The sequence below is a fragment of the Podarcis cretensis genome (assembly GCF_951804945.1).
Source record: "Podarcis cretensis genome assembly, chromosome: 5".
In the NCBI taxonomy this organism is placed as follows: domain Eukaryota; kingdom Metazoa; phylum Chordata; class Lepidosauria; order Squamata; family Lacertidae; genus Podarcis; species Podarcis cretensis.
In genome coordinates, this window is record NC_137174.1 from 65,615,811 (window position 1) to 65,635,599 (window position 19,789).

The 19,789-nt window shown below is 43.4% G+C and overlaps 2 protein-coding genes and 1 long non-coding RNA gene across 4 annotated transcripts in view; 2 read left to right on the forward strand and 1 right to left on the reverse strand.

Annotated features, from left to right (window-relative positions):
* RAB6B (RAB6B, member RAS oncogene family) overlaps window positions 1-12,964 on the forward strand; it is a 57,516-nt gene extending 44,552 nt beyond the window's left edge. Inside the window, exons 5-8 of the mRNA XM_079977324.1 lie at window positions 3,165-3,276; window positions 3,611-3,704; window positions 4,889-4,955; window positions 8,855-12,964. Coding sequence (XP_079833450.1) covers window positions 3,165-3,276; window positions 3,611-3,704; window positions 4,889-4,955; window positions 8,855-8,919 — 338 coding nt within the window. The 3' untranslated portion in view covers window positions 8,920-12,964. The remainder of the gene's footprint in view (window positions 1-3,164; window positions 3,277-3,610; window positions 3,705-4,888; window positions 4,956-8,854) is intronic.
* Window positions 1-19,789, forward strand: part of WDR53 (WD repeat domain 53) — a 374,347-nt gene that overhangs the window by 147,718 nt on the left and 206,840 nt on the right. The window lies entirely within an intron of this gene.
* LOC307216771 lies at window positions 11,482-18,717 on the reverse strand. 2 transcript variants are annotated; one of them, XR_013839297.1, is made up of 3 exons: window positions 18,574-18,717; window positions 16,906-17,024; window positions 11,482-13,725 (listed from the first exon to the last, which is right to left on the reverse strand). It is a non-coding gene; the product is annotated as an uncharacterized lncRNA (long non-coding RNA). The 2 variants fall into 2 exon arrangements; XR_013839298.1 differs by having other exon boundaries at window positions 16,906-17,156; window positions 17,192-18,717.

Below are 19,789 nucleotides of genomic sequence, written 5' to 3' on the forward strand. Positions count from 1 at the left end.
ATGGTGTTTCCATGTGCTCTGGTTTCTGTCACGGTTTAGAAGCGTGTTTAGTCATGCTGGCCACATGACCCAGAAAGCTGTCTGGGGACAAACACCAGCTCCCTTGGCCTGAAAGGGAAATGAGCTCCACAACCCCATAGTCGCCTTTGAATGGACTTAACTATCCAGGAGTCCTTTACCTTTTTACCTAGATAGATAGATATACACCTGTAGGAGGATGCAAGGGCTAGGCTTTGTTTGAAGACCATCCAAATACCTCTAGGAGCATCCTTTAAAGAGTGATTTGAACAAAGACCATTCAGTCCACCAGACTGTGCCCAACAGTGGCCAGACTAATGCGCCTGGGAGCTTCCATGCCAAGCATGAGACCTTAACTTTCTATATGTTGGTTCCTACCTGATAAATGAGGAGCATGTTGTTGTTTTTAAGGAGAGATACTACCTCCTATTATGTACCCAATAACTCAGGTTGCCAAACCAGTTATTTTATGAATAGGCTGAAATGAGTGGGACCCGCGGCAGAGTGTTGCAGTGTGGTATGCCCATGGTTCAGATGCCAAATGGACTTCATCCCATTCCCCCCTCCCTGCTGATTTTTTGTTTTCCCTTCCCAATAGCCTGTCGGCATTCAAAGACCTCTAAGCACCGACAAAGCGATCCAAGCCCTGGGTGGGGTGTAGCAGAGTGGCGGGACCACACCACATCCACAAACCTGTTGCTTACCTGGCTGGGATAAAAAGTGGAGGGCATGCAAAAGCTGGGGGCAGACTGGAGTTGGCCTGGAAATCAGGTCCAGATCACACCTGAGGCTGCCAAGTGACAGCAGCGGGATTGGCTCAGGACCCACTCGATCCTGGGTTGCCTCAGCTCCTCTGCACCCCCAGAATGGCTCTTTGGGGGCTTTCCATGGGGTTCTGACAGGCCACCAGCACCACATCTACCTCCCTACACTTTTCGGCAGGCAGAACAGGGAGCTTTGTGCTGGCAGGACTTTTCCAAATGGAGGGCTACCACTGCTGTGTCCATACACAAACCTAGCACAGTGGATTGGGGGGTTGGATCGCACCCTTGGCCCTCATTGGGCTGTTTGGGGGGTGGGTAAGCTAAGCAAGTTGGTGAGGAATGACTGGCCTGAGATCAACCAGGAAACTACATGACTGAGGATTTGAATCTAGGGCTTTGCAGCAGTAATCAGACACTGCCTTAGCCAACCAGGTGCCCTCCAGAGGTTTTGGAACACAACTCCCATCAGACATGACCATTAGCTGGTGCTCCAGCCCTTGGACTACATGGGGTCTCATGCAGCACTCAGATCCTCACTTCTGAGGAATCTAATGCCTCCTCGGTAAAGGAGCCACCGAGCAAAATATTTCAAGCCTTTCTGAAGCCTGACTCTGACAAGAACACTCTGACCTTTTCTGCAGCCACCTCTCGCTGTTTGCTGTGACTTACCATGTTCCTTATTGCAATTAATGTAAGAGGAAATGAAAAGTGACAGAAAAGTGGATCTGCTTCCCTCTGGTGGCCCCTGCTGGCTCAGGCAGCCGAAGCCGTCGCAGAGGGGTCAGACCTACGCAGGCGGCTGAGTGAGCCGAGTGGCTCATTTAAAATGTTCCTGTTTAATGGATTGCCTATGCTCTGGTTGCTATAGCTACACTAAACTCTGCCTCTAATTGGCAGCAGATTCTCCTGGCAACATGCAAGGAAGGGGCATGCAAAAAGCGGCGTGTGGATGCCTCCCGTCACAGTTTGTGAGCCTGGGGGTGTGTGAGAATCAGTTGAAAGTGCTGCCTATGAGATGCACAGTCAAAGAGCCATCTGTGGATAGGAGGCATGGCTTCTTTATTTATCTAAATTATTATTTGTATAGGGACGTGGGTGGTGCTGTGCGTTAAGCCACAGAGCCTAGGACTTGCCGATCAGAAGGGCAGCGGTTCGAATCCCCGTGACGGGGTGAGCTCCCGTTACTCAGTCCCTGCTCCTGCCAACCTAGCAGTTCGAAAGCACGTCAAAGTGCAAGTAGATAAATAGGTACCACTCCAGCGGGAAGGTAAACGGCGTTTCTGTGCGCTGCTCTGGTTCACCAAAAATGGCTTAGTCATGCTGGCCACATGACCCGGAAGCTGTATGCCGGCTCCCTCGGCCAATAAAGCGAGATGAGCGCCGCAATCCCAGAGTCGGTCACGACTGGACCTAATGGTCAGGGGTCCCTTTACCTTTACCTATTATTTGTATGCTGCTTTTCACTTCACAGAAACACCAAAGCAATTTGCAGTACAATAAAGCTGCCGACAGCATAAAATGAAATAGAACAATAAGTAAAACTGGGATGGGGAACTTGTAGCTCAGCAGATGCAGTTGAACTTCACCTCCTGCCAGCCTCAGCCAGCATGGCCAGTTATGAGGGATAATCCCAGCAATATCTGGGTGGCCACAGGTTCCCCACTCCTGCAATAGAACAACAGTAAAAATTCATTAACAGTTACAGTAACCAGAGATGCCAGGAGCTGGTATTAACAGGCAGGAAAAGCTTGGATGCAGATACATCTTCAGTAAATGCCCTAACAGTGCTGGTTCTATTCTGTTGCAGTTTGGTTTCTGCCAAATACTACATTATTTGTCTTGCTGTCCACTATTTAACATGTGATATAAGTTATGTAACTATTTATTGATTGATGCTTATTCAAAGATATACAAAAATACATACCCATTACAAATTAATTTTTTTAATAATATGCTGGAAAAAACCAGCTATTTAGTCTATAAGAGAACCAAGTCAGAAGGAAGAAAAGATAAGGAAAGGATAAACTTAAAGAGAAAAAGTTGTGTAACTATGTTAATTACATACATTTCAACATAAAGGAAATGTCAAAACAGCATTAAAAAGAATCTCCAGTTAATTACATATCATTTGCAACTTCCACACACTAAATCCCCAATGATGAAAAAAAAGGCATCATATTTGCTTGAATGATTTCCATTCCTAACTACAGACAAAAGTGAGCTGCAACAATTTCTGCTTCCTTTTCTGTTTTCACTGGAATTCTCCGCATCCCTGCTTGTCAGAAGTGTTGCTTCTTTTAAAAGTATCAGAATCTGTCGCCTGTATTGAAGGACTGGTCTTTGTCTTATACCCACCTTCCTTGTTTTTGTTCTCCCTTGTAGATCTCAACTCCTTCCAGCAGACATCCAAATGGATTGATGATGTCAGAACAGAAAGAGGAAGTGATGTCATCATCATGTTAGTGGGCAACAAAACAGACCTTGCTGATAAGAGGTAAATGCATATAATAAGGAAGAGGGGGAGGATTATTAATTTCCGGTAGAGAAGGTTAAACTTCTTAGACACACAAGAAACCTGCAAAAGGGCAATAAGCCACATACTGTAGAGATGCTCCATTGTCTACTGTTGCCATAGGAACAGATCTCCTAGAGTGACAACTCCTGTTTTATTGACCCTTTCTGAATCCCTTGTGCATCGTTAAGAATGAGGGCACAGCTTGGTGCCATTATTACAACTTCACTTTTCGAGCCACAACCCATTTCCCTACTCTTTTGCAGCTGCATTGAGACAGTTACCATTTCCCCCTCTTCTGTGTGTCTGACCCTAGGCAGATAACAATTGAAGAAGGGGAACAGAGAGCTAAAGAACTGAATGTCATGTTTATTGAGACAAGTGCGAAGACAGGATACAATGTAAAACAGGTAAGGTGCCTTTGTTCCTGGGTGAGGAGGAGAGCGTGATCCAGTTTGTGTGCTACAGACTCCAACATGGCACATGCAGATTGGATGAAACATGCATTTTTCACACACAAATGGGGTACAAGTGTCTGTTTTATCATTGCTGATAGCAAGCTAGATTATCCTGATTTAGGGAGAAATGTCATGTATCAAGAAGCTCTAGGTGGCAGCAGAATATACTTGTACAATACTGTGGTGAGCATTTACAGCCCGTTAAGTCTGTGCAGAGTTCATTTTCCTTTGATTTCTCTCCAGGAACTTCGGCTGCAAACCAGTTGCACCTCAAGGTCAAACGAGATGTGACCTGCATAGAAGATTGGAAAAATAAATGAACAACCAATATGGGAGAGGGACTAGCCAACTGGGGCTGTGGCATGGGGGAGGAAGGGAGGCCTTTAACCTATTGTCCCTGTCATGGTCATGATCAGAATTGCCTCCTGCACAATAGGAGCTTTCTTCCCAATGTGACTAGCAAGTGTTGGGGCAAGTCCAATCAGGACCATGGCAGAAGCAAAGGGTTAAAAGGCTCCCTTGACACAGAGCCCCAATCTGGCTGGTCCTTCCCATATTGGTACTGTTAAACCTCGGTTCTCGAACGGCTCTGTTTTGGAACGTTTTGGCTCCTGAACGCTGAAAACCTGGAAGTATGCTCCGGTTTTCGAACGTTTTTCGGAAACCAAACATCCAACACGGGTTCCGCTTGAGTACAGGAAGCTCTTGCAACCAATTGGAAGCCACGCCTCAGTTTTCTAAAAATTCGGAAGCTGAACGGGCTTCCAGAACGGATTACGTTCGACAACCAAGGTTTGACTGCGATTGGTCTTCAAGTCATCCTGTTTCACATGGCTGGAAGTTGGAATTATACATCACAGCAACCATTGTTTTCAGAGGCACAAGGGAACAGCTTCCCCTTTCTACTGATAGTAACCAGTCTGAGTAGCTCCAGGTCTGGTTCTCTTGGGCAGATGTATAAATGGATGAGAGCTTAGGGCTTACTTAACTTGTGTCACACATACCGTAACTATTTTTCCTACTGCTTTCAGTTGCATATTGGATGTAAACTAGAAAGTACTAATGATTTATTCTCTTGCTCCCTCACCCATCCTTCTGCCTGCCTTTGTTGCTGTATACTCTGCACACTGCTTTAGCTCTTCCGACGCGTCGCCTCTGCTCTGCCAGGGATGGAGAGTGTCCAAGAGAAGAGCAAAGAAGGGAGTATCCTTTTTTGATTAACAATTGTTGTTCCTCAAGCAACCATTCCCATTCAAAATCTTACAGGTAGGGGATGGGGGGGGGGATTTGGTTCTGTTCCCATTTGAAGCCAAATCTGTAAAATTCTGAAACAATGTCAGAACCAGAAAACACAGCCATCCTTCAAATTTTGCCCTTTTCTGAATTTTCCAATGCAGTTCCCCAACCAATGTTTACAAAAAATGCATATATTAGGGGGGAAGGTGCACAAAAATGAACATACTAGTAAAAATAACATACTGACATGCATTATATTAGAAGTAATTTACAAAAATGTGTACATGAATCAAAACTGCATGCATAGCTCCTTATCCCTTTAATGTCCACTCTAATGAGAGTTGCATGTTTTCAGAAAATCTTCCATCAGTGATGGAAATAGTTCAGATTACCTTGCTTGTTTTTTCCTATTGGGAAAAACTGGGATTATGCAAGCCATGTCCCATCACTACTTCACATTGTGTCTAAATGACTTCTCAGCCTTGCCCTAGAAGAATGTCCGAGGTCAAATGCAAGAACCCACCAGCTATTTCCTTCCTGTTGCGATAGTTCTTCAAGACACAAATGGCCTTGTTAAACTAAACCCAGAATCCCCATTCTCCAATTATGGAATGAGCACACAAAAGGAAAGCATCAGCACAGAGCAGTACTAATGAATATGGTCCAATTAAGTGTTATTTATTACAGAGAAGTTCATGGTTTCTAAATTAAACACAGCAGTAATGGCTTCCTCTGCCTCTGAAGCTGGCAGGAAATAAAGAATAATGGTTACACAGGGAATGTTTGCCAAACAATGACAGCTCATGCCATGTCCCCAGATGTTCCCTTGCATAGGTTATGCAGGAGGCCCACAGAATTATCCCTTCTGCCCTGAATAGCCATTTTTCACTTCTAACAGTGTGATTTAGAAATGATCTTGATGAGAGTCCCAATGAGGCCCAGAAACAGAGGCTGAGTGATGACATCAACTTCATTTTAAAAGAGCTAAAAAAAAGCGCCTTATTTTGCATCCAGTAGACTGCTCTGTGCTTGCTCCTGGGTTCTCATTTAATCTGTTGCCATTTGCTGGTAGATGTGAATTACGCTTCCTTGGTTCTCACACTGGTCCCCTTGCTAATGGCCATCAATCATTTTGAAGGGCCCCAAATCAAGACCAATGTTTGTGTGTTTATTGTTCTTGCTGATTTGTAAATGTCATAATCTTGACCATTTTCTACAATTTTTTATTTATTTCCAATGGTAACACAAACCTGGTAAGTAGATTTCAAAAAAAATGTAGGAGCTTCTTTCACATTCTGCACTAGGCTCTTTTCCTCAGGATATGGGATGATGAGCCCCCCCCACACACACACACACTTTGAGCAAGCTGTGTGAATGAGATTTCATGTGGGAAGTTTTCTGTACCCCCTTGTCCCCTTAGCTAACTCATGTGCCTTGCATCCCCCCACTCCCTGCCATCTAGACCAACAATCTTGGATATTCATCTACATCTTTTGTATGCCCCACATAACATAATGTTCTCTATGCAGCTTACATGACAGATAATTTAAATACAAAACTGCCTATATACCCCCTTTAAACTCTGGGGTTGTGCGCTCATCTCGCTTTATTGGCCGAGGGAGCCGGCATACAGCTTCTGGGTCATGTGGCCAGCATGACTAAGCTGCTTCTGGTGAACCAGAGCAGCGCACAGAAACACCATTTACCTTCCCACCAGAGTGGTACCTATTTATCTACTTGCACTCTGGCGTGCTTTTGAACTGCTAGGTGGGCAGGAGCAGGGACTGAACAACGGGAGCTCACCCCATCGCAGGGATTCGAACCGCCGACCTTCTGATCGGCAAGTCCTAGGCTCAGTGGTTTAGACCACAGCGCCACTGCGTCCCCCTTTAGGTATCCCTTTAGTTATCCCTAAATTCAGGTAGCGGCAGAACACAAGACATCACAGCAGAAAGATATATGCAGCCAAAGGCTAGAGAATATCCGTAGTCTTATCAACACGGGAAGCTGCCTTATGCTGAGACCATTGGGCTTCCCAGCTTCCTGGCAGGGTCTTTCCAGGGTTTCAAACAGGAGAGACTCCTACCTGGAGATGGCAGGAATTGAACCTGGGGCCTTCTGCATGCAAGGCAGATGCTTTACCACTGAGCTATGGCCCTTTCCCTCTCTACAGGCCAATTTAGACAAGCTGCAGTTAGGGACCGAACAATCTCACTCTTGGTGAGGAGGGAATGGAGAAACTCTCATATCTGAACACTTATAATAAAAAAACCTCCATTCCCATAAACCACAGCAGGGAGAAGAGTTCACCCTAGACTTGTCTAGAGCATGGAGGAGGAGGATAGCCAAAGCTACTAGCCATGATGGAAGTTGTGCTGTCCCTCCACAGGCGGAGACAGGAATGCCTCTGAATACCAGTTGCAGGAGGGGAGAGGGCTATTGCACTCAGATTCCACATCTGGTTGGCCACTGCAAAAACAGGATGCTGGACTAGGTGGCCCAATGGCCTGATCCATATTCTTATGCCATTCATAAATTCAGGAAAGAGATATTTTAAAAAAAAATGCTTCAAAGATACAACCTCCTGCAACCTGAAGTATCTAGGCCAAGAAAAAGCTGGCACTACTTTATTTTGCTGGTTGTAGAAACTGATCCTCTTCCAACTGCTGAGCCTTGCTTTTCCTTCTCTCCTGATTGCCCCAGAGGGCACATGCGGCAGTGGTAGCAGCGAGTGCCTGTCTGGAAAGGGGAAATGACATGGCGCCTGCGAACCACTGTGGCGGAAGAGAGAGAGTGTCTGGATGTGACTGACAGCAGCTCTTCTCCCCTAATTGCTGCCTTTTGTGCTTGGGAAAGGTCATCTCCCCTGGGGGCCTGCGCCGAGTTTGATATAGATTACATATGTCAGCGCCACATGCAGAGAGCACAGCCTGGGCTCGGCCCTTGCTGCGTGCAGAGGGAGAAACCAGTCTGTGGCTGGTTAAGGAAGACAGAGGTGTGATGTCATCTCTCTGAGTCCTCAGGACTAAAGCCTCTGCTCCAAGAGACAGGAATTCATCCCGATTCTTTAAGTTGCTTGTCAAGCGACAGACAAGACAGCTTGAAGGTTTATACAACACACAGATATACAAACATTGCAGTACATTTTTTGGCTTGGGTATTTGCCAAGTTACTCTAGGAGCACCTCCTTACTGTGATTTTTTAATGTTGCCTGAAGCGAGAGCTTTGTCGGAAGAAATAATGGGGTTGTATTCCACACTCCACTGGGAGGGCGTTCTGCTGCTGGAGCAACCGGGCTTCTGTTTCCTCTCCTCCCCATGCACCCTCAAGATCAGCTCTGGTTGGTCCACCAACAACCACCCCCCACAAACTGATTTTGAGGGCATTGTGGGGGGGGGGGGGAGATGTTGGAGTGGGAACCAAGTGACTCCAGGTGACCATTTTAATTACTGTGTTAGATGGCGCCAAGGAGGACATGACGTGTGAAAACGGTATTTGTGTACCATCCTCTTGGGTTCTCTACAGGTATTTGTGTACAAGCGGCTTAGTCATGCTGGCCACATGACCCGGAAGCTGTACGCCGGCTCCCTTGGCCAATAAAGCAAGATGAGCACCGCAACCTCAGAGTCGGTCACGACTGGACCTAATGGTCAGGGGTCCCTTTACCTTTATCTATATCATGCACTTAGATCTTGTTATGATATGTAATTTAACTAGCTTTGACGGGAATTTATGTTGCCAGCTGAATTGCTTGCTTCTGTTGGTAAAGACACCTTGGTAAGTTGCGTTACCTTGTTGACACTCTGGGAATGAATCACTTCCCTCAATAGCATAAACCTGTTATCTCCCTTAACCCTTTTCTGCAGTGATTGACATTAAATTGGACAAACCACAGGAACCACCACCCAGTGAAGGCGGGTGCTCTTGTTAATGCAAAGCGCAGGATTCGTCAGCTCCATTTGACACCACACGCTTGTTGTGTTGCTTCCTATTGGTTAGCTTCCTAATAATATGAATTGAGTTATTCAATGGGGAGGATTTCTTTTCTCTCTGTGTCTCTCTAGGAAAGGGAGGGGGTGGGTGGCAAGGATCAGACTATGTGATTCAACCACTGGTTCTATTTTCTTTCTTTTTTTGGTTTAGTTGTAATATATTGTACTTTATTAAAAATGCCAAAACAATTCAGAATTTTAAACAAGACACTTTAATTGTGTGTGTACAACTCTCAGCCATGGGGACTTAATATCCTTTTTTGGGTACTTTTTTTTAAATTGTATATTTGTAAACTTATAGAGAAAACCCCAAGATTATACAGGCTGGCTAGTTTCAGTGTTTGACATAAATGGTAGACATATCCTTGAAGTAAACTAGCCCCCAATTAGTTGACTGAACACTAACTGTGCCATTCACACTCCAGTGAGAGGCCAGCAAAGCATCCAACCACCGGTGTGCAATGTAACATCTGACTAGATGGCCATGAAAAGGTGGGAGAGAGAGCTCCAACTAGAGAAATGTTATTCATGACAGTGGCAGTGCACCTCCATAGTTCCCTGATGCATAAGGATCTATTGCGCATGCACAGCTTACGATCATGCATCATGCTATATTTTACTATACCATGAGAGACGTTCCTTTTTTAGCACTTCTGTGGGTGGATACTTGTTTTTAAGACCTTCACTTGTGTCGCGTAGCCTATGTATGTCAACTTTTTAAACATCACACTAGCTAGCATAAGCCACCACACACATATACTATGGCGTGTATGTGAAACCAATGGCATTGCTGTGTATATGGATGGTTGGGCCCAGCAGTAGCCTTTAGTTCCTGAAAAGGCCACCTCAGCCAATGATAGCTGCTGATTTGTAGCTAACATTGGATTGAAGAAGAAAGCACTCAGATGGTTTTGCCAGAAAAGGGGGGAGGGGGGGAAAATATGGCAGAATAAAATAGAGTTATCCAAAAGCTCCCTCTAAGCTTATTGTTACAAGTAGATTTCTTTAAGGAAGCAACTCAAAATGATGGCCAAGATTCAATCAGAAACTGTCAATTACTGTAACTTCAAAAGGTAATCCCTTGGGGGTCACCTCACTTTTAGCCAACTGTACTATTCATGGTGGTTGATCATTATTATGAGTGATGATAACTTCTGCATGAGTGAACAAAGAGCAAAAGAGCCTGTCTCTGTAGAAAAGAAGATTGCCTTGGCAACAAAGATAAGATAGATAATGTATTTAATTTTTGTAACATGTGTATGCATGTTTTATATTGATATAAAACATACATTGACGCACACACAGCTGTGTGAAGGTGTATGTCTACACACCCATGCACAATATAGATGCTTGGTTTCTCCCACTGTTATAACTTTGCAACCAACAACAGTTGTGGAAAATTACAGTTGGTGCAGTGTGTGGGTCTAGAAGGTTTTTGTTATTGTCGGGGAAAAGTGTGATTTGTCATGTCTTCAATAAATTAAACTCAAGATACATGTGAAGCTAGAAAAAAAAATGCACGGAGATGTATCTCCAGATGTTGTCAATCAATGTGTGATAGCGCATGTAGTCATATTCTGGCATTACTCCAGAGAAAGTGGCTGTCATGAGGTCTCATGTTAACTCATGGTCATTTCAGTCAGTGAAAGGTTCCAAGATGTTTTCTAGTTCAACTTTTAGCCTACATTACAGGAAATGTCACGGTGATCACCACTATGTGATAACTGAATTAATATGGTGTTATCTTTTCCTCTGTGGAATAGTGCTACTTTTGTGCCATTCCTGTGCTGCAAAACAACAACCACCACCACCCCCTCACATGCTTACCAGCACACACTTTGGAGGTCTCTTTTGCTCATGAGTAGCCATAGAGAAGCACTAGCACCCATGTGCCCTTCTAGGTTTGTCTGATTGTAGCCTGCAGCCAGAACAAGTGATCAGGTTTCCTTTTTTCTCAACTCCATTCTCCTGTAACGTATTAGCTTCCCTGCTGTTTTCTCCTCAATTCTCCCTTCTTACCTTTCCCATCATCCTTTTAAGACTTCCTGCCTACTTGGTTTTGTTTTTTGCCTCAATCATCATAGAAGCATTATTCTACCTATTTGCATCTAATGCCATCCTCAACGCATCACTGCCTCACTCAAAGAGCTTGAAAAGTGTTGAGACTGTGCGTTTCACAGTTAAATCATGTGAAATGATCCTAAAGTGACATTTTGAGGAAGAGGGTGGGAATCCTCAGGGGCAGATTTGATTTGAAAGATTGCCATCCATCAGATGTTCCTTCTGCAGGGGTACTTCATGAGAACATAAGAGAGCACTTTGCAAAGGGTGAAACTAGATGAACTGAAAGTGTGTTGGGGGAAAATCAATGCTAAGTAAGTCAGGCATATAAGGTAAGTGAGCTGATTATCCTGAATTCGGTAACCAAAAGGAGGCAAAAGCCTGGCTTACACTTAAAAAAAGGTCACGAGGAGGTCCAAAGCATGATACTGATCCAGAAATGTGAAAGTGTTAGATTTAATTGAATGGAACATAGCCGACTGCTTCTACCAAGCAAACAAATCCAGTGTTTAAAGTGAGGCTTGCAAATGGATGAGCATTTGCACAAAACAGTGAGCAGAACAATAACTAAATGACAGCATCCATTTGTCAAAGGCAAGCAAATAGAAACATAAGTTTCCCTCTTCCTAACCACCATAGGCAGTTCTTATCAGTGAAAAACCAGAGACTTCACTGAGACTATTGGTTTCCAATGAACTTAAGCTTCAGAAAGAATAATCATAGGTTAAGTGTCCAAGATATCTTAAATATTATTGGCATTGGCAAAGTCTCAAATACATATACCCCAAAAGCCTCCCCCAAACATATTTTTTAAAATCGAAGTTTTGGTTATATGTAGTATGCCATAACATTTGTGACAATAACACACGGATGAGAAAGCTGATGATTTCACAAAGGATCAGAAGTCTAAATACCTTGGAACAAAAGGGCTCACCAAAGACATTTGTGAGCACCCTGGGTTGAAGTCACAAACTGAAGGAATCTGAAGGTCCTCATCCAATGGATTTAACTTCTCATGTAGGTGATTGCTGCAGTCTGAGGATATGTGCTCTGCATGCATGCCAGTAGCTTCCACTGGAAACTAAAGCTGAAATTGAAGAGGATGGGATGGGGCAGGAGGCATAGAGATTTTTACTGTTAACACCATGTGAAAAGAAACTGAGTAGACAGACTGTTTCACATGAAGAGGAAATAAAATAAAAGGAAACAACTGTACTGTAGAAATACTGCCCTACAAAGGTTTGCAAAAACCATTGTAGGCAACATAAAGACAGCCTTTAAGTAACAGTAAATGTTGGAAAGTCCCAAACCTCAACAAATGCCAATATAATACCACAGACAGAGTTCTGTTGGAGATAATTGGTATGGTTTACTTCCAAGAGCTCAGCTGACCAGAAGAGAATACAAATTGGATGCAAACAAGCAAGCTACTTTAGTACAATTTTAATCTCTTTCAAGCACATGCAAGGCTACAACTAGACAGCAGTCGTGGCACAGACCGCCACACCCAAGTTCAAAGTTTGTTCATCACAAATTTCCATTTTTTTTGACAGGCGAATTCATCAAGCAGACATTGAGCTTTCTGTGTTTTGGCTTGCAAGGATGTAACTAGCCTCATTTTGACTCCCTAACCGTCACCAGGCCAGATCAACTGGCTGAATAGACTAGCTCCAGGTGAGCAAGCAGCAGGTTCCAGCACCAGCATAACTGAGAGTTAACATGCATTTTTGGAAATGATTCCTTCAGTCTGAGCAGTGCTCCCCACTATGCAAAGAGGGAACTTTAAACTGGACACATGGGGCGAAAATGAGAAAATCCATTTTACACACATACATTTATTTGTACTCTTCCTTTCCACAGTAAAAACCATGCTCAAGGCAGCTTATGACATGAAAAAAATTACAAAAGTAATCCTCAAGAATAGTACACAACCAAACTGAACAATTTCCACACAAATCACAATAAGATCTAAAATAAAGATACACAAATAATAGCAGCAGCAGTGCCCCCAACTAAAATCCCCACACAAGACCCCAGTCTAGCAGTTTTGCTTTGTTCAGAGCCAGAGAGAGTGCCATTCATAAGTAGGAAACCAAGGAGAGGACTATGTATAAAGAGAATAAAACGCAGTACTATAGGCATTATCATACCTGAAGGTTTAAACTTCTAGCACATATGCTCCCATATTGAAGCATATCCAAAGACCCTTTAAAGCCTTCTGCCCTCCTTCAGGCACTGATAGACAAGGCACCCATCTCCCAACATGCTGATCCCACATGAATTGCCAATCTGTTCTTTTGTGCCACATGAGCTACCAATTAGGAGCTCACCCGTTGCCCCTCACTGTATATTAAGAAAATAAATGTCATGTTCTAGAATATGAGTACCATTTTCTTACCCTACCTAATTAAAAAGAAGCCTGGCACTGGAGGAACAGGCACACACTCTACCCAGAGACAAACTTGGATAATGATCAAACAGCTTAGCCTTCATAGCATTCTTAAGCCCAAACTTGTGGGTTATCACCTGAGAAGTCCCTTTTCGTTTTCTCCATCTTTCTTCCATTTTCTGTACTGAAACATCATACCCATTCTTGAGCGGCTGCAGGCAGTTTAGGGCAGAGTCTTTCAGTTTCTCGGTAGCTTGGTGGAGGATATTGGCTGCCACGTCAACTTTCCATAAAACTGTATAAAAACGAAACAAAAATAAACCAGAACTTAGCATGTTAGTCCAATTAACAATAAACTGTCTTATTCTCAAACATGGTCTCGTGGCTAGAATTTTTCAGTGGCTGTATTTCATGGGGAAATTCCACCTAAGCACGTCATCGCAACTCTAGTTGCTGTAAGCATTCCCTATATCTCTCCTAAGTTTCGGAAGAAACATTAAAGGAGCACCTACACTCTGCAGTTGCACTGGCCTACCCAGGCACACGTACATTTCTCATGACATAACTAATGGCGGGCTCCTCTTCATTATCATTTCCTGTTTAGAATTCCATTATTCTTGCAAAAGACCTTCAGAAACACAGCATACATGTCTTTTACTGACAGTTTCATCCACTTAATGCAGGCAATTATACATCTCCGGGCTTTTTGGAGCAGTATGCACAATCAGAAATCCAATCATCAGTTATTAGGGGGTGGGGATTCAGAAAATACAGCCAGTGTAGTCTCTGGCTAGGGTTATAGTCCAAAGTATCTGGCAAGCACCAGGTTTGGGAAGGCTGCTCTGTACAGACCCTCACGCATGAGAAAGGAAGAATAGCACTGCTGGATCAAACTAAAGGCCCATCTAGTCCAGCATTCTGTTCCCACAGCAGCCAACCAATGTCCATGGGGAGACCATAAGCAGGACAAGACTACAGCAGCACTCTCTGCTCGAAAACAGGGACTCTTAAGAGCTGTTCTGTGGTGAACTGAGACAGTGTATAACTCAAGAACCTATTTCTGTTTCAGTGGTAGCCACAGGGCCCATGGGGCAAGTGAGGTAATCCGCTTTAGGCGGCATGGAGCCACTGGGGCAGCAGATCCCGATGTCAATCTTTCTTCCCCCTTGTTCCTGATGTATATCTTCCCTTACCCCTTCTTTCCCTGACATGGAGGGAGAAGCCATTTTGGGGTCCACCCCAGGTGCCAAAATGTCTTGGGCCTACTCCAGCTAGCCATGTTTACAAATATGCCCGCTACTGTTTTCTCTCAAAGCAGCAGACTCTGTGCTGGATAGAGGGGCTTACTCAGGTTCTCCTTTTCCAAAGTGAACACAAGGAGCAGAGATCCAGAGCTTATCCTGTTCATCAGAACCCTGTATGTCTAATTTTAAAAGGTTTATTTTTGGTAAGGATTCAGGAAGAGAAGGAGATGGAATGTATCCGTTGCCTAAGAGCATTTTTAATTAGGCAACTCATAAATTGAATAATACTATCATGGACTCAACACAGCACAAAAGAAGTGAGAACACCCTATGTACCTGATCATGCATTTGAACATCTGGCCACCTAATAAGTTTTAGCATTGTATCATATGCCCATGAAGTTCAGTGTAAGAGAACGCTAAACATACATCCAAGAAGCATTTTTCCAGGTGAATATTGGGGTTCTTGCCGTCATGCAACAGAAGGCTATGAGGCAAGAACCCCTATCAAACTGGCAAGAGCAATTGGCAGATATCCAAAAGACAAGCAAGAAAACATGAGAACTGCATGAAATGAATTCTTTCTTGGCAAACAAGAGCAGGGGTAGGCAACCTAAGGCCCGTGGGCCGGATGCGGCCCAATCGCCTTCTCAATCCGGCCCACGGACAGTCCGGGAATCAGCATGTTTTTACATGAGTAGAATGTGTCCTTTTATTTAAAATGCATCTCTGGGTTACTTGTGGGACGTAGGAATCTGTTCATATTTTTTTTCAAATTATATTCCAGCCCACCACATGGTCTGAGGGATGCTGAAAAAGGTTGCTGACCCCTGAACAAGAGGTTCAGAGGGTGGCAACATGAAAATGGACCTTTTCAGTGATGCACCCCCATTGTGGAACACACTCCCTAGGGAGGCACACCTGACACCACCTTTATCTAGTTTCAGATAAAGTTTCAAACTTTATCTAGTTTTTATTCCCCCGCTCCTCCCCCCTCTTCCTCCCCACCCCTGCATAGTCCCTAAATCTGTTCTGGAGTTCCCCAACCCCCTAGAATAGATTTGAGGAGAGTACATGGGATACATGAGGAAGGAGGAGGAGGGAAAGTCCCTCTGTGCAAACAGAAATCCTTCCCTGGTGGGACACATTACGAAAATACTACTCTCTCTTTGCCCCAATTCATATCATGGTGTCATTCCTGATTGCCCCCTCCACCCACAGCTGTTAATTACTTTAAAAATCTCCCATGTGCAATAGCTAATTATGTGAACAGCATCCCAAGATGTTTGGTCCAAAGACTATCTCAAGAGTATGGATGCAAAGCAGCCCCATTAGCACAGTGTTTTATGTACTGTTTGCCCAAACTGCTTCAGTTGTGCTAATATCAGAAAACACAGATGGCAGACCTTCAGCCCTACAGATATAGCTGGTGTATCACTCGCATCTGCCCCAGTCTTTACAGCCAATGGTCAGGGATGATGGGAGCTGTAATCCAACAACATCCAGAAGGACACAGATTCCTCATCTCTTGCATTTAGTTATTCTTGCTAAACTACATTTTAAACAGAAGGCAGGCCAAACTAATGGCACATGCTGCTAGGAAAAGATAAATACATACAGAATATAAAGCAGAATTTATAAGCCAATAGAGTTTATCATCAGTTGCAATGTGTGGGTGCACCCAGATATTTCGGCTTCTTGCAAAGAGCAGCACACATTATGGGCTATGTAGGAACCACATAAGTTCCATGTGATAATCCAACATGTGTGAAAATTGTTGCGTCTACATTGAGTGATTTACACATGTGGATGAAGCACTGGGAAGTTCTCAAAAGTGTAGTGGAGCTTCCGTTCCCTCCTCTCCTCTCCTCTCCACCCTCACCCACTCAAGTTAATTGAAGAGATTAAACCAGAAGGCAGAACTAATAAAGGCTGGCTGGGATGAAGGGCTGTCAAGGAACAGCTACTATAGCAGTCTCGTGAGCAATCTGCAAAGATCACACAGGGGAGGGTCCTCCGCTGAACTAATTGGCAATCCAGAGAACAAGCACTAGCTGTAGACAGCCAAGACTGAAGGGAGGGGGGCACAGCCCCAAGGGAATAGTTGCCAATGGAATCTGGGCTGTAATTGAACTCAACTATAAGTCACAGTAATCATTAGATCATTTCCCTTACATGCACGAGTGCCATTTTTTAAAAAAAGTTGTTTTTCAGCAGCACAGATTTTCTTACTGCTCAAACAGGTCATTTTTCTCAAAGCCATCACCGAAGGCTTCACGTCCATTAAACAGGTTAGCTCCAAAACCATGTCATTTTGTTGTTGCAGCAAATACAAAAGAAACCATGGTCAGCTATGGAGAAAACAAGAAATCTTCAAAATGAATGGATGAACATAACCAACTTAAAAAAGAGAGATAATTTCAATAACACATTTTTATATAGCACTGGGCTTTTCCTGTTGTTGTTGACATATAATCTTACCACTATAACATTTTAAAAGTTAAGTGCTCATTTGTACAGTGCCATCTATATTCCATGTAGAACTGTTCTGTGAACCGCCCTGAGACCTCCGGGTATAGGGCAGTATATAAATTCAATAAATAATAATAATGATTTACAGAGTTCCATAAGCAAGCAGGCCCTGATCCAAAGTGCTTACAGTCAACATTTACACAATGAGAGTGTGATATCTTAAAAAGTGCCACTAAGAATTACCGGTATTCAAGTGTTTCCGAAATGGGGCAGGGGAGGCCCCTGAGGAATCCCGTCAAAAGCTATTGCATCAAGTTCTTTTTTCCATAAAAGGAGAGATGATATAATGAGTCCTAGCCCAACAGCCACAAACAGCAAGCTGTACTATTAAGCAATGATGGGCAATGGAAGATCAGACAGCAGGCTTCCTATTATGTCAGCAAGATCTCCACACATTTTACTATAGACCTTGACAGGTTGAGAATAGCCATCTGCAATGTCAGATGGACTTTGAATGACCTCATCAGAACTGCATGACCACCTTTGTAGCTTACAAAGTTGTTCCACATGCTTGAGCAAATTACTTCTATAGCTGTTTGTGAATATGGCTTTATCCTGTCACATGGGTACATATTAGCTATTTGGGGTTGCACCCTAGTCCCACTGGAGTCAGAACTAATTTTTCACATTGATTACAAGAGGGTGTACGTGCAACAAGTTTGGCTCCAATCCGTTGTTTCCATTTTAAATGAAAAAAATCTTCTGCAGAAATACCATATTATTAACACACACACACCAAAAAACCCCAGGGAGTTTCAGATGCACATGAGCACAGTTACAACTTTACCAATGAATTTTAACATGCACAATAAATTGCATGAAGTGTAGGAACATCACAGTGAAGAACAGAGTTTTTTATCTCTTCAGTTCCATCCTTCGAGTTTTCTCCAGAGGCTACAAAGCCTCTGCTACAATAAACTGCTACAATAAAGATGAACTGGAAACTCACGACAACAGCTTCCTGTGCACAAAAGGTTGTAGAAATTCACCAACAAAACTCGAGTTTTAAAGTCAGTGGAAACTGCAGCCAAGATGTCTGCTGCCTTAGGTGCAGTGAAAGAAGCTATTCTATCACCAGTGTTTAATAATTCAACCACTAGTCCAACTGGATTCCAAATGTAGGAGGTGGGCCGCTCACACAGCAAAATATACTGGGCCAGCCATCGGGGGGGGGGGGGAGTGGAGTGGTTGTTTGGGTTAAGAACTGTCTTCTCTTCTGCATCTGCTTCAACAGTTTCAATAAATGCATTCTTTCCTAGGTGAGGCCAGAATGAGGACATTAATGTTGCACACCTTATAATCAACTTGCGTGGAGCTGTGTGGCAAACAGCAGATAACAGTGGATAAGCAGGCCTCAAGTTGCTGTACTTTCTCTTCCAGCGAGACAACCAGCTTGCACTTGCTGCAGGTGTAGTTCCACATATTCTCAGGCAGGAAGACAAATGTGGCACAGGTGTTGCAGAACACCACAGCAGCTCCTTTGCCATCCATGTCTCTGGAGTCTACATACAATGGTACTGTAGCACCCTGCTTGTGGTTAACGCTTAGCTGGAATGAAATATTCAACGCAGCAATAGAGAAATTAAAATAGTAATTTATTTGTCAGACAAATAAATATGAGGCACAGTGGTATATGGTTACCAAGCTCTGGCCTGGCCTCTTGCCATTCTGGCCAGCACTTATATTTCCTTAATCCAGCCCCCTTGCTCCTCCTGTGGCTGCCTCTGTCCAATCAGCCTGGTTGAAATTCCTATTGGCTGTTTGCTAGAGCCAATCACAAAAGATACACCCATTTCCTTCTTGCCCTTTTATGGAAATCAAAAAGCTATATATTCTTCTATCTATAAATGACAAATAAGTAGTAATATATCTTACATGTGTCTCAACAAGGAATCTTAATTACCAGCTCACCTCTTGCCCTCCTTGCCCTATTGCCTTCCAAAACAGATAATTAATCTTGAATTTTTATCTTATGCATGTCAAGGATTGAGTTCACATCAACATTGATAGATCTCCTTCATTTGAAGGTTTCTAAACAAAAGGCCTGACAACCATATATCAGGAGTGCTCGATGGCGTCTCCTGTCTGGCAAGGGGGGGGGGGGCTGATGGCTGATGGCCCCTGTGATCTCTTCCAACTATATGAAATAAGAATCTAGCATTTCTTAAATCCTTTGCATAATTATATTTAAACTAATATATTTAATACATAAATAACCTTTTAAAAGGAAAAGAAATCTTAAAAGGATCTTAGTTTAAGAAACAAACAGCTTTAGAAAAGATTTCCCAGAAAATGTTCTGTTTCTGCCAGCTAGATGCTTTTTCACTGCTCTTGACCTTCTTAACCTTAGGAAGAAGATATGGCTCATTTTACTATTTATCCACCCTTAATTTGTAGGGTCAGTGTAACCTTGGCTGTCAGCCTGTAATTCCCTTTTTACGACTTTGAGAATTGTTTTCTGCTATAAATCAGGGGGGCCCCTTGTCTAGGAGTAAAAATATCTTGTCAAGGTTTTTAGGCAACTGGTCTTCTAAGACTGGTCTTTTAAGATACAAGCCCTGATTAAACATATAAGCTTTAATAA